Source organism: Scyliorhinus torazame, chromosome 8 (assembly GCF_047496885.1).
Source record: "Scyliorhinus torazame isolate Kashiwa2021f chromosome 8, sScyTor2.1, whole genome shotgun sequence".
NCBI lineage: Eukaryota > Metazoa > Chordata > Chondrichthyes > Carcharhiniformes > Scyliorhinidae > Scyliorhinus > Scyliorhinus torazame.
The window spans coordinates 42,712,720-42,732,343 of NC_092714.1; the positions used below are offsets into that span (position 1 = coordinate 42,712,720).

The 19,624-nt window shown below is 46.3% G+C and overlaps 1 protein-coding gene across 2 annotated transcripts in view; it reads right to left on the reverse strand.

The window, feature by feature from the left end:
• The window catches only part of epha3 (eph receptor A3), a 329,916-nt gene that overhangs the window by 63,599 nt on the left and 246,693 nt on the right, over positions 1-19,624 (reverse strand). For both annotated transcript variants that reach the window (XM_072513451.1, XM_072513450.1), the window contains exons 9-13: positions 18,834-18,901; positions 8,202-8,327; positions 7,115-7,300; positions 5,490-5,551; positions 5,182-5,391 (exon numbers count right to left, since the gene is read on the reverse strand). In XM_072513451.1, coding sequence (XP_072369552.1) covers positions 5,182-5,391; positions 5,490-5,551; positions 7,115-7,300; positions 8,202-8,327; positions 18,834-18,901 — 652 coding nt within the window. The remainder of the gene's footprint in view (positions 1-5,181; positions 5,392-5,489; positions 5,552-7,114; positions 7,301-8,201; positions 8,328-18,833; positions 18,902-19,624) is intronic.

A 19,624-nucleotide genomic window follows, 5' to 3' on the forward strand; every position in this document is an offset into this window, starting at 1 on the left:
TTCTGACTCCATAAACCTGATATAGGGGAGTGATAGGAGAAGAAAATATTATAAGAAATGTTTAAATCATGCGAAAGGGCAGTTACACAAGAACGTAATACCTTGCTGTTGTATTAATATCATCATTTTTGTCGGTTTCTTTAATATTGCTAGCTGGTAGGCAGAAAGCTCAGAGGTCTCTCCTCCTGCTGACTGAGTGACTGGTTGAGCACACTGTTTTCAACGAGATTCGTGTATACTTGATCGAAAATTATGCTCTAAGTCCTCGTTCCAACATTGAGACCTGACCAAGGACAACTGAGTCATGTGCCAAAAGACAGAGACAAATTGCAAAACTGAGCAATAATGAGGTGCAAGACAACTGTTGGTGATTTACACAAAACCCAATTAACAAATCGTGAGCCCTGAACTGTAACACTTGATCAATGTTATTGATACAGGTATCTGACTAACTGTGCTAGATTCTTTCGGTGATTATCTCTGCTGTACTCATCTGTACATCCTATGTAAATGTTCAGCAACTAATCCAAAAGCCTACAATATGATCTTAAAGATGCTGTGTCATCTTGCAAAATTTTCCTGTAGGAAAAAATCTCCTCTGGGTAGGATTCTACTTGTACACTCTTAGGTTAAAAATATCCTGAAGACTTTGCTGATATAAATTCTCATGAGAATCTTCCCCAAATGAGCCGTACCAAATACAGTGCTTCAATCTAGCACTCATTTTTATAATAATTATGATTGTGAACTGTTTCAAATGGGTGATTTGAGAAAAAGTTTCAACTGCAAGTTTTACTGAAGCAGACTAGAGAGGAAATTGCTGAGGCCTTGACAGAAATCTTTGGATCCTCACTGTCTTCAGGTGACGTCCCGGAGGACTGGAGAATATCCAATGTTGTTCCTTTGTTTAAGAAGGGTAGCAAGGATAATCCAGGGAACTACAGGCCGGTGAGCCTTACGTCAGTGGTAGGGAAATTACTGGAGAGAATACTTCGAGACAGGATCTACTCCCATTTGGAAGCAAATGGACGTATTAGCAAGAGGCAGCATGGTTTTGTGAAGGGGAGGTTGTGTCTCACGACTTGATAAGAGTTTTTCGAAGAGGTCTCAAAGATGGTTGCTGCGGGTAGGGCAGTGGATGTTGTCTTTATGGACTTCAGTAAGGCCTTTGACAAGGTCCCTCATGGCAGACTGGTACAAAAGGTGAAGTCACACGGGATCAGAGGTGAGCTGGCAAGATGGATACAGAACAGGCTAGGTCATAGAAGGCAGAGAGTAGCAATGTAAGGGTGCTTTTCTGATTGGAGGGCTGTGACTAGTGGTGTTCCGCATGGATCAGTGCTGGGACCTTTGCTGTTCGTCGTATATATAAATGATTTGGAGAAAAATGTAACTGGTCTGATGAGTATGTTTGCAGACGACACAAAGGTTGGTGGAATTGCTGCTAGCGATGAGGACTGTCAGAGGATACAGCAGGATTTAGATCATTTGGAGACTTGGGCGGAGAGATGGCAGATGGAGTTTAATCTGGACAAATGTGAGGTAATGCATTTTGGTAGGTCTAATGCAGATAGGGAATATACAGTGAATGTTAGAACCCGCAAGAGTATTGACAGTCAGAGAGATCTAGGTGTACAGGTCCATAGTTCACTGAAAGGGGCAACACAGGTGGAGAAGGTAGTCAAGAAGGCATACGGCATGCTTCCCTTCATTGGCCAGGGCATTGAGTATAAGAATTGGCAAGTCATGTTGCAGCATTATAGAACCTTAGTTAGGCCACACTTGGAGTATAGTGTTCAATTCTGGTCGCCACACTACCAGAAGGATGTGGAGGCTTTAGAGAGGGTGCAGAGGAGATTTACCAGGATGTTGCCTGATATGGAGGGCACTAGTTATGCGGAGCGGTTGAATAAACTCGGTTTGTTCTCACTGGAATGACGGAGGTCGAGGGGCGACCTGATTGAGGTCTACAAAATTATGAGGGGCATAGACAGAGTGGATAGTCAGAGGCTTTTTCCCAGGGTCAATTACTAGGGGGCATATGTTTGAGGTGCGAGGGGCAAGGTTTAGAGGAGATGTACGAGGCAAGTTTTTTTACACAGAGGGTAGTGGGTGCCTGGAACTCGCTACCGGAGGAGGTGGTGGAAGCAGGGATGTTAGTGAAATTTAAGGGGCATCTTGACAAATACATGAATAAGATGGGAATAGAGGGATATAGACCCAGGAAGTGTAGAAGATTTTAGCTTAGACGAGCAGCATGGTCGGCACAGGCTTGGAGGGCCGAAGGGCCCGTTCCTGTGCTGTACTTTGTTCTTTGCAGCCCTTATTCTACTATGTGGAGGAATGAAGGCTGACAACTACTGCTGGTAATGTTCTAGCTTAACGTATTTGTACGACATTCCAACTGGTATTTCACCCAGTTTTCACTCAAATAATGACCAACATGAACTCATTGGGTGGAATCTTCCAGGGTCTGGGGAGACAGGTTTGAAGGCAGGACAGCTAACAAATTCCAAGAGTCGCAACTCAGGTTGCCTCCCTGCTGTATTTCCCCCTCCAAGTGATCTTGCCGTAGGCGGGTGCACAGCACTTGAGAGACTAACTGTGGGCAGGAGGCCGCCGTTGGGATCTTCTAGTTATCAGTTCTGGCTGTCAAACAGGGCTCCTGGTTAGGCCAAAGTTGGGCAGGATCTTGAGGCAGCCTCCTGCCAGCAGTTGGGGGCCAATAACGTCTCTTCTACCCCCCCCCCCCCCCCCCCCCCCACGTATTCCAAATCTATGGGAAACAGAAGGCCAGAGCCATGACCACAAGTAATCCTGTGAAGCTGCAATCATTCTCAATTTTAAAATTTCCAGAAAACTCTTCCACCCTCTCCAGGCAGAGCTGCCAGCCATTCACATCTTCAGATCCCCTGATTGGGCCTCCAGTCTTGGGAATCCACCCACTGTCCCCAATTATATGGTGGAGGGAGAGGTGGTCACTTAGCTACATCTGGGAAAATCACAAGGGACAGATGGAATGCACACAATTGGGGTTGGGTTCTGGAAACCCTCTCAAGATTTCCAAACTTCTCATATGTTTGTGGAGTATTACTGAATCAGTGCTAATATTGTTATTACAGATTAAGAGTAATTATTTCAATGATAGTGTCCCAAGCACAGGATCCATGGAGTTTGCACTGAAGAATTGGCAAAGCAAAACAATGTTCATTAATCTGAGATCTGATGAAGGATATATTTTACTTTTCTTATCCAGATAATTGTTGGAAGGTTATGTAAGCCAGTGGAGTTAATGAAGTTCAAGCAATTTTCTCAGGTCACAGTTCATGTACCTGAACTTTCCCATGGATAACACAAAAGGCTAATTGGTAGTACACTATTATGAAGCATAGGAATTATGTCTGGGTTTGAGGTGATGCACCACGTGATATTGTTATATTCTGATGAAAGGAAAGTAGTAATAGATTTATATCTATGCAGATTGAAAATGTTCATGAAGGAATTAAATATTTTGAAATTTGTGATCCTTGCTACCTCAACACACAAAGGGAAATACACGGGATATTAAACATTTATGTTAAAAAAAAGTTACCTTTGAGCTTTTAGTGAATAGGTCATATGTTATGAAACCTCTTGTGCCATATGTGCAGGAGATGTTCATTGTAATAGAGGGGTACAACATTTAAATATCCAGCCAATGAAGACTAGCTCCACCATTATTAATACAGAACATGACTTTAGGTTGACAAGCTTAAGTGAATGGCCAGCTCAATTGTGCAGTACACAAACAAGCCTGAAAATGGCGCAAAGTAAGAAATAATGCTGGGTACGGTCAGGTTTGAATTTTCAAACGCTGTAAAGAAAGGAAAGACTGAGGATCTCAGGATACCAACAATGTTTAGGCTGCCAATTGTCTGGGCTGGTAGTGGTTTGGTAAGGGAGTGCTGCACTGGACAGAGAGTGGCCTTTCAGGTGAGGAGTGAAACCAAGATATCACCTACCCTCTCAGGTTGATGCTAAATACTCTGTGGCACTATTCGAGGAAGGGCAAGGAAGCTCTTCCTACTGTCCTTCCTAACAATTATCCCGCAACTAACATCTAAAACAGACAATCGGGTCATTAATTTAATTCTATTTGTACTATGCACCGACTGACCACTGCATTTCCTTCATTGCAACAATGATTATTCATCAAAAGTGTTCCAATGGATTTAAATCACTTTAGACCTGGGGTCATTAAAGATGTTAAATGCACATGCAAGTCTTCTTTACGTTTTCTTTCTCTCCGAGAAAGAATGCAAGTGGTCGACCTTTACTGCCCTCTCAAGGGCAATTAGGGATGGGCAACAAATGCTGGCACAGCCAGCGACACCCACCTGCCATGAACAAATTTTTTAAAAGTCAAAGGTGGTGTGATGACTCTTCATTTGAACAATCTGATGCAATAATATTCGCATCTTGTGGCGCAGTGGTAGTGTCCCTACTTTTGAGGCAGAAGCTCCAGGTTCAAGTCTCTGGCACTTGCTAGCCATGGAAGGCGAGTTTATTAAGTGGCCAAACAGGTCGACTATCACCATGTAAATCTTTCCAATACACCTATGGCAATACACCTATGATAAGAGCCTCCTGGTCAGTCAGGGCGCACAGAAGATAATGGCAAACCCACTGCACTACCCTGCCAAACATAACCATGAGCCAACACATGGAAGTCTGTGACTGTCAATGCCCTGTTAGGCATTGGTACCTGAAAAGGGAGAGAGAGATGCAGCAAGGAGGAGGAGATTGTTGCACACTTGCAGCTTGGAAGGATCGACAGAGGAAAGCTTAGGGAGCACACACCACAATGCTATCAATAAATGAGAGGATGACAGGTGAGATTGCAGTGTACAGAGAGAGAGGTTGGGCCTGGAGGTGAGAGAGGAATTGCACAAAGAAGATAAGCTTATTTTGTACTTAAGATTATGTATCAGTTGTGCTTTTGCAGTTGGCATGTAATCTTATTCCTTACAGCAAAGAGACACAGGTCAAAAACACAATCTTTTAGGGCCACATCACTTGAGTGAACCATCAGCTTCTACCCGCTCTATGTCTTGATTATTTATCTAGATATGAAATATTACACTTGTATGTAACAAGAGACAGGATCAATGGCATGAGCTGGGAAGAAGGATGGTTTCTTACCCGTGTTGTGTACGCAGCTTCAGGGTCATCTTCAAGGACCCTGGAGAGCCCAAAATCAGACACTTTACACACCAGGTTGCTGTTGACAAGGATATTGCGAGCAGCTAAGTCCCGATGCACGTAGCCCATGTCAGACAGGTACTTCATACCAGAAGCTATCCCCCGAAGCATGCCGACAAGCTGGATGACTGTGAACTGGGCATCATGCTTCTGAAAGACAATGGATAAAGTTTTTCAGTGAAGTTTGAAGCGTATGAGTAGGATGTTCATTTGAACTGCTGCACCTGATGAGTCATCAGTCTGCTTACCCTGAGAAAACTGTCCAAGGAACCATTTTCCATGTATTCTGTAACAATCATGACAGGCTTACCTAAAGGAAAGAAGCCACAAATAAAAGAAAAATGCAATATGATATATGTTGGAATTAAAATGTATTATCCTGTTGATGGCATTGTGGCAGTTACTGTGCCTTTAACAATAACTACCCTAGAGTACAGTGGATGCTGGGACAGTGAATACATTTAAGGAGGAGTTAGACATATTTTTTAATTGGTAAGGGGTTGAAGGGTTATGGTGAACGGGCAGGATGATGGAGTTAAGGGCAGGATAAGATCAGCCATGATCGAATTGCGGAGCAGACTTGATGGGCTAAATGGCCTAATTCTGCTCCTATATCTTATGAACTTATGAATAAACAATAAAAAAACAAAGTCTCTTTGAAAGCTGGGTCGATTTGCACAGGACTCTTTTATTTGTTAAATCATGCCCATGATTTTAATTACATTTGGCAGAGGGACATTAGCGACATGATGCATTGGTCTCTGGGAAGAAAGCTATGTTAGGGGCTGGTTTAGCATAGTGGACTAAACAGCTGGCTTGTAATGCAGAACAATGCCAGCAACGCGGGTTCAATTCCCGTACCGGCCTCCCCGAACAGGCGCCGGAATGTGGCGACTAAGGGCTTTTCACAGTAACTTCATTGAAGCCTACCTGTGACAATAAGCGATTATTATTATGTCAAGTTAACCACGCTGATTCAAACTCTTCCAGGACTAACTCTGAGGGAAGATTTCCCTAATGCACTCGCATAATCGAACTGCTGGCTTATTATGGGAAAACTGCGCAGGGATGCATGTTCTGCGCAGAACATGTGCATGTTCTGTTCATCAATGGAATTGGATGGGAAAATGAAGATGGTCCTCGAACACAAATTTTCCTGTACTTGCTGTGCCCATGTGTTCCAATACCCACAGGAGCTGGAACATGAGAACCCGACCCGAGATGTCTTATGTCTTCTCAAAACTAGAGCTGTAAAATACCATCTGAATCATCAAACATATACTTTGAAATCAGCAAGTATAATGTTTCCTATGTTCACACTTGGTTTTTTTTTTTCGAGGTGTGTACATTTACTTTACTGGTATTAAGTGACCAGTTCGGTTAACATGTACAACCAACTGAACAAAACAGTAATTGAGTTGAATTGAATTGGATGTTTTTCCACTGTCTTCACCTGTTAACACAAGCCTGGTGGACATGGAGCAACCAAGGAAAGATAAACTTGCAAATCAAATCCCTATAAAGGACAATGAAGAAATGCAGGATTCAGAAGATGAGGCGAGACTTGGAAAAAGTAAACCCAGCATTGGTGCACGAATGAGATCAGTTTGGGACATTCCTTTGTTTTAAATGGCATTCCATGGTAAGTGTTCATGTCAGATCAGTTAGATACGTGAAAGTGTTCAGAATGCATATGGCTTTGGTATTGGCAATGAAGTGGGCAAATGGTATTAATAAATTCTGACATCCTCTATTCCACAGTCAAACATTTCTTTACATGCCATAGGGAAGTTCATTTGCTCACTTGTGTCCAACTGAAGACATAAGGAGAGTTTTTTTTTAAACGTTGGTTGTATAAAAGTCGATCCCTTACTTTTTGTCACCACTCCTTCCAGATGAATGATATTTGGGTGATCAAATTGTCCCATAATGCTTGCCTCACTCAGGAAATCCCGCCTTTGTTTCTCGGTATAACCAACTTTAAGTGTTTTGATGGCTACGGAGATCTCCTTTTTGGAGGGTAGCTTCAGACGTCCACTGCACACTTCTCCAAATTCTCCTGCAGTATAAAAAAAATGACTGTCAGTACTTTCAAAATAAAGCTCAAAATTCCATTCATTTGGCATCATATTAAAAGAGTTATTCAAATCAAGAATTAGTCATGCTTCCTCTGATATACATTTTGATCCAGTTTAAAAACGACTCTCAGACAATGTTGGATAGCTGATGGCACTCCTGCAGTATACTCAAGGTGGCAATTAAAGCCATGTATGGGTAGCTAGTGTGAATGGGGTTGGGCACCAGTACACAAACTGAATCCCTGTTTCAAGATGCCCTCATATTTTGATTTACAGGCTGTCCATAATGCAGCCGAATGTCTGTGCCGTGGCAACTGAATGGGAGACCTTCCTTAAAAACCAAATAATTTTGTTGCTTCACAGCGACAGGGTCCCAGGTTCGATTCCTAGCTTGGGTCACTTCCAGTGCAGAGTTTGCACGTTCTCAGTGTGTCTGCGTGGGTTTCCTCCGGGTGATCTAGTTTCCTCCCACAAGTCCCGAAAGGCATGCTGTTAGGTGAATTGGACATTCTGAATTCTCCCTCTGTGTACCCGAACAGGCACCAGAGTGTGGCGGCAAGGGGATTTTCACAGTAACTTCATTGCTGTGTTAATGTAAGCCTACTTGTGACAATAATAAAAATGATTATTATTACTCCCTCTGTTTCTAGCACTATCTTATGCACATTTACCCTACCCCATAGCACAGACTGGGCAAGCAGATGTCCTCTAGTTCATGCACCCAAAATTCCGGGTGCTAAAAATGCATCAGGAGCGATAAGACTCAAATGACAGAGAATTATGTAAATGGGTTGACCTATCTTTTGTGCACAGATCAATCGGTGCCTGGACAACATTGACATAACTGCTTGCAGTTATGTCATAATATGTGGAATTTAGTACCTGCGCCAACAACTTTATCAATAGATATGGAGGAAGAATCCAGTTCCTTGGCAAACTCATGGACTGCTTGGCTGGGGTCCTCATAAGTGTGTGGATCCACATATGTGCGTAGGCCTGGAAGTTTAACTGTTCACACAAAAGTTGAGAAATATCACACACAGCCATGACATTAACACAACTTAACAATATTCACAACATTGCTGCTTCCACAGATAATCATTGAGGAGAGAACAGATACAAAAGATGTTTGGCAACTTCTCCTGTTGCCTCAAACATTTCCGATTCAGTAGTGTTACTGAATAATTTCAAAAATGCTTTGTAGTACTTATAAAATCATATTTTCCATTTTCCTACTCCTCCATATTTTCATTTCCCACTCCTCCATTTATCATTTTTCCTCAATTCGACTGTGAAAATCGCTCTCTAACCAGTCCACCTAAGGTATATAAGAGCAGACTAGGAAGATTCACTCATCCTCCCTCTACAAAAGCACCTTGTTTTAGTGCAACACCTCTCTAAGACATAGGCATGTATGGTTATACAGGCAATAGTGATTAGGCAGAGCATACTTTTCAGTTTGCTGTGACAAAGACCAATAGGTGGTTCATGTTAAGTCCAATTTAGAGATCTAAAATACAATTTCTATCAATCAATGTTTGATGGAAATATCTTCCAAGTTGCATTTGATCCTTTTTCTATTTCTTCTTCTGTCTCTATCAAGGATTCTGACTGATTCTCCTGGTATTTGTTCCCCTCTCTGGATAGCATACTTACAATAAAACTGTAGGCTTGGATTATTTTTAATCTAACCCTGACAGGGTTATAGAGCAATCATCCCCTTGATCTGTCCAGGCAGTAGAATTCTGCTTCAGTCTGCCAACTGTATGGTGTAACAGAATTTGAGTGAAGGCATGAACTTTATTGCATTCCTGTTTAGGGAGTTTTTCATTGCTGTCAATAGTTAGTCTTCTAGGAAGAAGTCTAGAATCTGTTGCAACTAACCAACCAGCCTGCCGCAAGCAAGAAAAGAGGATGCTGGAAAAGTTCAGTAGGTCTGGCAGCACCTGTAGGGAGAGAGAGCACCGAATTGAGGACGAATCTCTGCTCTCAGTGGTGAATCTTTGGGATTCTTTACCTCATGAAGCTGTGGAGGCCAAGTCCTTGAACATTTCCAAGGCTGACATCGATCAGGCTTTTAACCAATAGGGGAATTAAGGGTTACAGAGATGAGACAGGAATGTGGACTCAAGTGAGTGTTGATCAGCCATGATCTTATTAAATTGATGGAGCAGGCTCAGAAGGCTGAATGGCTGATTCCTGCTCCTATTTCTTATGGTCTGATGGTCAGGGTTAATGTGCGTCTTTTACTTATTGTATTTTACTTACAACCAGTTTACCTGCACATTCATGCCGTTCTGGTGCCTGACTGAAAGATGAAGCTATTGTAATTGCTGCCAGGTGTAATCTGGTTATGCTTGAGGACAGTGTGACAAGGAAAGACTGGAAAGTACTTTAGCTTTGAAAAGGTTGTACAAGAGAGATAATTTGATAGAAATCTATTAAATAATAAATGATATACAAAAAGTAAATTTGAAAAGTTATTTTAAACAAAGTTGCGACACTGGGACATGGGGCACACACTCAAAGTAGTTCAAGATAAGAACTGATAACCAGAAAGTTATTTTTCACACAAAGAGTGAGCAATATATGAAACTGGGTGGCAGGAGGGGTGCAGGAGGAGAATTGTTTTAGGGGCAACTTGATGACATCATGGAATCTATTGATGTTGTCTGGATGGATGAACTATCAAACACGTAAAAATATCCTCAAGCATGATCATGTGATTGTTTTACATTAATTAGTTTTGGTGGTCCAGCATATACTTGCACAAAGATTGCATTCACCTATTAAGACCCTTAAGTAGCCACTTAATAGCCACTTGGAAAGTTCTTTACGCATAGGGTGGTTGGTGCCTGGAATGCATTGCTGGCGAAGGTGTTAGAGGCGGGCACGATAGCGTTATTTAAGATGTATCTAGACAGATACATGAATGGGCAGAGAGCAGAGGGATACAGATACTTAGAAAATAGGCGACAGTTATAGATAGAGGATCTGGATCGGTGCAGGCTTGGAGGGCCGAAGGGCCTGTTCCTGTGTTGTAATTTTTCTTTGTTCTTTGAGGGCCGTATCACACCCAGCCTCATTCTTTAGGCTGGCGGAAGCGGGTGCAGGGAGCTTGGGAATGTGACATTTGTACTTTTCCGCATCTCAGGTGGGATGTGTGGGGTAGGGTGCCTCACTTTGAAAGCACCCTCAGAGATGGGACTCCGGAACCCCTTCCCACTTGGCCAACCCCCTACACTGCTTGCCGCCCCCCCTCCTTACCCCCCTAGATGTATCCTATATCCAGCCCATGGGGCACCTGGAGGGGCGGGATTCTCTGACCCCCCGCTGGGTCGGAGAATCGCCGATGTGAGGTGCGAATCCCGTCCCACCGTCCCGATGCCGGCTGCCGTATTCTCTGCTGCCATTTGTCAGGCGGGGGCAGGATCGCCACCACGCCGGTTGGGGGCCGTTGACAGCGGCAACCCCGGCGATTCTCCGGGCCCCGATAGGCCGAGCGGCCGTCCATTTTTGGTCAGTCCCGCCGGCGTGAATCACTCAACTCACACACTGGCAGGACCTGGTAGGTGAGTATGCGTGGGCGATCTCGGGGGGCGAGGGGGGAGCCCGGCTCTGAGACTTACCTGTTCGAAAGTCCCGCGACATATAGGTCGGGATCCTCCCTTCTGGGGACTAAGTCCCCACACCGGCGGGAAAACTGTCGCCAATGACTCAGGAATTCTCACCTTTCCAGGGAGCTAGGTTGACGGCGGAGGGGTTGGCGCCTCTCCAGCCAGCGGCGAAGGGACAGCGCGGGTTCGCGCATGTGCGGAATGGCCGGTGTGATTCTGCGCATGCGCGGACCGGCCGGGGTATTCTCACGCATAAGCGGGGGGTTCTCTTCTCTGCGCCGGTCCCCGGGCAATATGGCAGAGCACTACAGGGGCCCGGTGCGGAAGGAAGAAGTGCCCCCACGGAAAAAGCCCGCCCGCAGATCAGTTAGCCCCGATCGTGGGCCAGGCCACAATGAGGGCCCCCTGGGGTCGTATCCCCCCGCACCCTCCCCGAGGACCGCCCATGCATACTCACCTGCCAGGTCCCATCGGTGCGTGAGTTGAGAGATTGAGAGATTCACGCCGGCGGGACTGGCCAAAAATGGACGGCCGCTCGGCCCATCGGGGCCCGGAGAATTGCTGGGGGGGGGGGGGGGGCCGCTGGCAACAGCCCCTGACCGGCATGGCAGCGATCCTGCCCCAGCCCGAAGACCGGCGTCGGGGCAGCGGGGCAGGATCCCCCACTGGGGATTCGCCCGCCTGGCGGGGGGGTCGGAGAATCCCGCCCATAGTTCCAGGCAGAGTGCTGTAGGACCACCTCTGGCCACTACAGTACTGTGCCTGGCCGGGTTTAAGAACTAATAGCAAATCTGATTGACCGACAGCTCTCACAGGCGTTTCTTCCTTCCAAGGGCGGACAGAAGTCCTGTCCACTGTCAATCAGTGCTCAAACTAGCATTAAATGGCAGTGGGAGTGTGTGAGTCGCTGCCAACACTTTCAGGAAGGTGAGTGCCAATAGCTCGCCATCCTTAAAATTCTACCCATGGGTTTGCTGTTAGACCTTCATGGCTATATTGGTGCTAATAGTGAGGCCCTATACTTTGTCAAAACTGCCATCTGGTAAAAGTGTTGTCCAATCCTTTCCTGCTGTCTCGTTTCCATGGTAAAGTGTTTCGCAGATCTTCCCGTGCTGTATTAGTCGATCGCAGACTAATTACTGTAACAGGTTACACCGATGTTGGCCAGCAATGATCCAGTTGCATAAAAATTCAATGCCGTGGTTACCCTCATTCAGTGTGGGCAGGGGTTGCTTTGGGATAAATGCTGTTGAGGTTGGAATTGAGGACATGCCATAACTCTTGCAACAGCAAAGGGAAATTTCTTCAACCACTGGCTGGGTCTGAAAACTTTAGCCCTAACCTAAACACCCTGACATTAAAGGGGCAGGTTCAGCTCATTTCACATCACTACCCCTAACACCCCAAACTTTGCACTCTTATCAATTTGAATGGGGAGTAAAATTGGATGGGTCTAAAACGGGTGTCAGATGTGAATTTGCCCTATTTCCACGCAGTAGATTAGGTTATACCCCTTGGTTCCTGGGGCAAGTTCAAGTGTTTGCACCAGTTCTATAGTATCAGTCCATGCACTAAAGGAGTTGTTGTGTTATTCACCCTGGGGTAACACGGACAGCAACACGATGCAGTTAAATGATCAAGCATACACCAAACGTTGGTTCAATAAGATTTATTGAACTTCAGTAACGAAGCACACAGCTGCCTGTGGGTTGACTCTCTACTACTCTCAGTAAACTAACATTAACTATCTAGACCAGACTAGCTCTGATCCACGTGTAGAAGGTGGTGAAAGATTTGTACACCCTGACTGTCACTACAGTTGTCACCTGTGGAAAGAGGCAGAGTGCTGATGCCTCATGTGTTTTATAGTTGGAAGCCCCGCCCCTCTGGTGTTCTGTCTGGTGATTGGTCGTGTTCTGTTCTGTATGTTGATTGGCTCATCTGGGTGTCTGTCACTGCCTGCTTTTACCTCATGATGTGCATGGGTGCATATTATGACATCCCCCCTTTTTAAAAAACATTTGTCGGCTGCTTCGAGCATATACGACATATTTACAAAAGTAACTATATACAATTGGTGAGTGAATGGATATGTACATGTAAGGTGTCTAGCGTGCAGAAACATAACAGTATATGTACAAAGGAACTATTTATAAGTCCAGTCGTTGGGGCTGTCGTCAGATTCTTGTGGACCGCCTGAGAGGTGGAGGCAGGGATGATGGTGTCTTGACCGGTTGGCATGCAGTCAGATTGGTGGCCTCGTGGAGCTAGGTGTCCGGATAAGGCAGAACGACATCTGGGAATGGGAGATCGCTGGGTGGTGGGCAGGCAAGTTTGCGTAGTGCCCTTCTGTTGCGCCTGACAATACATCCTCAGCCATGCGAACCACAAACGACCTGAGAGCAGCCTGTCGAACAACAACAACTGGAGCTGACCAGCCTCCACCAGGCAACTTGATGCGAACAGCGTCCTTCGGAGAGAGCACGGGCAGATCAGTAGCATGAGCATCGTGTGTCAGCTTTTGCCGGGTTCTGATCTGCTGCATCTTTTGCAGCACTGGAAGGTGCTCCAGGTCAGGTACATGAATGGCCGGAATAGTCGTCTGCAGGTTACGATTCATAAGGAGCTGTGCCGGAGACATACCGTTGGACAGAGGGGTTTCCCTGTACGCCAGAAGAGCAAGATTGAAGTCCGAAGCTGAGTCCGCAGCCTTACAGAGCATCTGCTTCATGATGTGGACCCCTTTTTCGACCTTCCCAGTAGATTGCGGGTAATGCGGGCTCGAGGTGATGTGCTGGAAGTGGTATGGCTTTGCGAAGTTGGACCATTCTTGACTATAGAAACAGGGACCGTTGTCGCTCATAACCGTGAGCGGGATTCCATGCCTGGCAAATGCCTCCGTGCAGGCCTTTATGACAGTCTTGGATGTTAGGTCAGACAGTTTCACTACCTCGGGGTAACTGGAGAAGTAATCAATTATCAGGACGTAGTCACGCCCGTTGGCGTGAAAAAGGTGAACTCCGACCTTAGACCACGGAGAGGTCACGATCTCATGCTGCTGGAGCGTTTCTTTGGGCTGAGCAGGCTGGAAGCGCTGGCAGGTCGCGCAATTGAGGACCATGTTTGATATATCCTCATTGATGCCGGGCCAATAGACAGCCTTCCAGGCCCTGCGCCTGCACTTCTCAATACCGAGGTGTCCCTCGTGTATCTGCGTGAGCACCAAGCTCTGGAGGCTGTGCGGAATGACGATGTGATCCAATTTCAGGAGGATCCCCATGACAACAGTTAGGTCATCCTTTACATTTTAGTTCTGGGATCATTGCCCTTTCTGCCAGCCATTCGAGAGGTGATGTATGACCCGCTGCACAAGAGGATCCTTGGCGGTCTCTTCTCAAATGATGACGAGTCGTTTGTGGGATGTCGGGAGGGTGCTGGCACACAGTTGCACCTGTGCCTCAATGTAGTGTATGAAATCTACCTGCTCACATGGCGAGGTGATGGCACGCGACAGGGCATCCGAGATGATTAGCTCCTTTCCAGGTGTATAAACCAGTTCAAAATCATACCTGCAGAGTAGAAGGAGAAAGCGCTGGAGCCTGGGTGTCATGTCATTTAAGTCCTTGTGTATAATGTGCACTAGGGGGTCTGTGGTTCGTCTCTACTTTAAAGGTCGGGAGACTATAGACATAATCGTGGAATTTGACGATGCCCGTGAGAAGGCTCAGGCATTCTTTCTCTATTTGAGCATATCGTTGCTCAGTGGGGGTCATGGCCCTTGACGCATAAGCCACTGGAGCCCAGGACGAGGTGTCGTCCTTCTGGAGGAGCACTGCCCCAATGCCGTCCTGCCTGGCGTCTGTGGAGATTTTAGTCTCCCTCACTGGGTCAAAATAAGCTAGAACAGGAGCGGTGGTTAGCTTCGCTTTCAACTCAAGCAACTCTGCTTGATGTGCGGGTAGCCACTGGAAAGTGGTGGACTTCTTCACCAGATGCCTGAGAGCCGTGGTGTGTGACGCGAGGTTGGGTATGAACTTCCCCCCAAAAAAATTTACCATCCCCAGGAAGCGGAGGACCGCCTTCTTGTCCTCTGGGGTCTTCATTGTGTTGTTGGCCTTGACTTGGTTGCACGCCCTGCTGGGAGATCTGATTACCCAGAAACTTAATTGACGACATGCCAAAGAGCATTTGGTTTTATTTAATTTCAGACCGTTGGCATGTATGCGCCTGAAGACTTGTTGCAGATGAGAAATATGTTCCTCCGGGGTCGTGGACCATAAGATGACGTCGTCAACATAAACCCGCACACTGTCAATGCCCTCTAGCATTTGCTCCATTATTCGATGAAAGATTTCGGAAGCCGAAACAATACCAAACGGCATGCGGTTGTAACAATATCTTCCGAAGGGTGTATTAAACGTGCAGAGCTTCCTGCTGGACTCGTCCAGTTGTATCTGCCAGAAGCCACGCGATGTATCCAGCTTTGTAAAGGATTTGGCATGCACCATCTCAATCGTCAGCTCCTCCCGCTTCGGGATCGGGTAGTGTTGGGATCAATACAAATGCGCAGTTCTCCAGAGGGCTTCTTGACACAGACCATCGAGCTGACCCAGTCAGTTGGTTCCGTCACCGTGGATATTATTCCCTGATCTTGGAGCTCCTGTAGCTGCGCCATTAGACGGTCTTTCAGGGGTGCCGGCACCTGGCGTGGCGCATGGATGACAGGCATGGCATCAGGCCGGAGCAGAATTTTATAGCGGTAGGGCAGTGTACCCATCCCACTGAACACATCTGGGTATTGCAATAGTAGCTCCTCAATGTCGGCCTGAAGAGTGCTGTTGGCAGAGGACATGGCATGTACGCGCTGGACGAGATGGAGTAGCTTGCATGCATGGGCACCAAGCAGAGAAGCCTTGTCGGGCTTGACGATCTCAAACCGCAAAGTGGCCTTGACTGCCTTGTTAGACACATGCAGGTGACAGGACCATAACGCAGTGATGGCATTCCCATTGTAGTCAAGCAGCTGGCAGGCCAGTGGAAGAATTGTTGGCTGCCTTTGGATACGAGCAAGATCTGCTTGGGAGATTTGATTGGCCGAAGCACCGGTGTCCAGCTTGAACCGGATGCTACAATCGCTGACTTGTACTCTGGCGCGCCACTCGTTCCGCATAATCCACATTAAGGGGGGGGGGGGGGGTGTGTTGTTGAATGCGAGGAGGCCTTGTCATGCCTGGTGATGATGCCCACTCTATATGGGGACTCCAGGCAGCCTTCCTCTGGATCCGTGACGGGATCAGGTTCCAAATCCAGCAGCCCTTGCTGCACACTTCGAACGCGTCTGCGTTGGAACTGGGATCGCTGGGCCCCTATCGGAGGTGCAGACCTGCACAAAGTCGCATAATGGCCAAGCTTCTTGCAGTTGAGACATCGCCTGCCTCTTGCAGGGCATTGCCGCTTTAAATGGGCGGTGCTGCAGTTGGGGTACGTCATCACGTCGGCGTTGTGACGCTCGGTGAGTCGTCGCACATGCGCAGTGTAGTCTTCGGCCGCTTAATTCTCCCGACCGTGATGCGCATGCGTGGGCCCCCTGGAAAAGCGGGCAAAATGGCCGCCTTCATTGATGCTCGGGCACCGCATTCGGGCGATGGCCTGTATACGCTCAGCCTCGTGGGAGACAGTTTGGTCCTGCTCTGCTGACTTAAGGCGGGAATAGCGACTTTTCACCTGTTCATGGACTTTGCCTGTCTCGATGGCCACTGGCAGGGTCATATTTTTTACTTTTAGGAGCTGCTCCCGCAGGGCGTCGGAGTGGACGCCAAACACGATCTGATCCCTGATGAGGGAGTCAGTGGTGTTTCCGTAGTTGCAGGATTGCGCTAGAATGCGAAGATGAGTGAGAAAAGACTGGAAAGGCTCGTCCTTACCCTGAAGGCGCTGCTGGAAGACATAATGCTCGAAGCTTTTGTTCGTCTCGACCTCACAGTGACTGTCGAATTTGGCTAAGACGGTCTGGAACTTGGTCTTGTCCTCACTGTTTGCAAAAGTGAGCGAATTGAAGATTTGGATGGCCTGGTCCCCCGCAGTCGACAGTAGCAGCATGATTTTTCAGGCATCGGACGCACTTTCGAGGCCCAAGGCCTCAAGGCATAGACTGAATTTCTGCTTGAAGACCCGCCAGTTGGCGCCAAGGTTCCCAGAGATCCGGAACTGTGGAGGTGCCTGGGTCTTTTCCATGCCGCTGGAAGGCAGTTGCAGGTCGTCAGTGAATTTTCGAAGGTAAATTACTTAGAAGCAGTAGCCACTCCTGGTATCATGTCGTGTTATTCGCCCTGGGGTAGCACAGACTGCAACACGATGCAGTTAAATGATCAAGTATACATCAAACGTAGGCGTTGGTTCAATAAGATTTATTGAACTTCAGTAACGAAGCACACAGCTGCCTGTGGGTTGACTCTCTACTACTCTCAGTAAACTAACATTAACTATCTAGACCAGGCTAGCTCTGATCCACGTGTAGAAGGTGTTGAATAATTTGTACACCCTGACTGTCACTACAGTTGTCACCAGTGGAAAGAGGCAGAGTGCTGATGCTTCATGTGTTTTATAGTTGGAAGCCCCCCTCTGGTGTTCTGTCTGGTGATTGGTCGAGTTCTGTTCTGTATGTTGATTAGCTCACCTGGGTGTCTGTCACTGCCTGCTTTCATGATGTGCATATTATGACAGGAGTCTTTTGCAATGTTACAGCAATAAACAATAGAAGAAAACAATGCTTCAAAGATAAAGCAGTAACTGCTGTGTGAAAAGTCCCCCAAAAATTCAAGCTCACATTGCAATAGCATGAGTGAGCTCTCTGAGCGCATACCGAGGTGAATTCCTCCTTTATATCACTGCTGTAAAGTCAAAGAAAAGGGTGTTCTTGGTGGGTGGCACATTGGCGCAGTGGTTAGTACTGCTGCCTCACAGCACCTGAGTTCAATTCTAGCCTTGGGTGACAGTGTGGAATTTGCACATTCTCCCCATGTCTGCGTGGGTTTCCTCTGGGTGCCCCAGTTTCCTCCCACAATCCAAATAGTGTAGCTCATTTGGATTGGCCATGCTAAATTGCCCCTTGGTGTTCAAAGATATGCAGGTTAGGTGGGGTCACGCAGATTGGGCAGAGAGTGGGCTCAGGTAGGGTGAACTTTCAGAGGGTCGGCGCAGACTCGATGAGCTGAATCGCCCCCTTCTGCACTGCAGGGATTCTATGGAATTCTTGTGTTGAAACAAATATTTGGAATATAATCAGTGCAAGTACCAGCCTCCCCGAACAGGCGCCGGAATGTGGCGACTCGGGACTTTTCACAGTAACTTCATTTGAAACCTACTTGTGACAATAAGCGATTTTCATTTCATTTCATTTCAAGTGATGGAAGGATTGTACTTTTAAAATATTAGTGGATGTACATTTAGCCTGTTTCTATGGCTGAGATTTTCGAGTCATTCCTGCCAACAGGAATGTACGGTCTCGGCGATGGCGACCATCCGCTGCGGGTTCCCTGGTGGTGAAGGGTGTGAACAACAGGGAAGGACCAGAAGGTGTCATCGTTGACCAATGGCTAATGCCTCCGCTGCTGCCAAACACCCCACGGGGATATCCAGCCCTCTGACCTTTCTTGAAAGAGCAATAGGAACTTTCATTTATATTCAAAAAGATCATTGCTCACCTTCAGGATGTCCCAAAACACTTCCTAGCTATTAAAATCTTTTAGACGTGTTACCTCTTTTGGAATGTGAACAAATGCTACATTAGTGAACAGTAAAATCCCAGAAACAGTACAGAAGTAAATGAGATGCTGCCTGACTTGCTGAGTTTTCTTTGTGGTAACTATTTGTAAAATATTTGCAGTTCACTACTTACTGTGACCATTTGGGTAATATATTCTTTTGTCATCAGAAATATGCTTTGATTTGTTATATCCACAGAATCTGCAAAAGGAATCAAAGAAAATCAAACACTTGGATTAATCAAACATTTCATTATTTCACTGCACTGAAAGATTATTTAACTTTCACGGTGCCAAATGTTTCATCAACAAGTGTTCCTTTCATAGAAATTTATAAAGCTCTGAGCATACTCCAAAATGTCAACTCTAGGTATTTTTCCAACACTGCTTGATGTTCCCCTTGTGGTTTACCTTGCCGCTTCCAGTGATTATTACACCATGATTCCATATATCTGCGACAAGACTGAACTGTGATTGATTGTTGGCATAAGACAACATGTCTTGATTCCATTTGTAAGCTCAGACAAGGTTGGGAAGTAATTCTATACCTTCTCCCTGTACTATTTCCTCTTTACCCCTTATATTTAATGTTTGATGAATAATTCTTATCCCTCTGGTTAGAGTAACCCGTGCTCACTTATTAAGACATCTGACTGGTTCTATTGGATTGCAAACCAGTATAAGACCATAAGATACAGGAAAAGAATTAGGCCATTCAGCCCATCGAGTCTGCTCCACTATTCAATCATGGCTGTTACTTTCCTCATCACCCTTCTCCTACCTTCTCCCCATAACCCCTGATCCCCTTATAAATCAAGATCCTATTTATCTCAGTCTTAAGGACACTCAGTGACTCCACAGCCTTCTGTGGCAATGAGTTCCACAGATTCACAGAAAAAGACAATGTGCGGAATTCTCTGAAAAT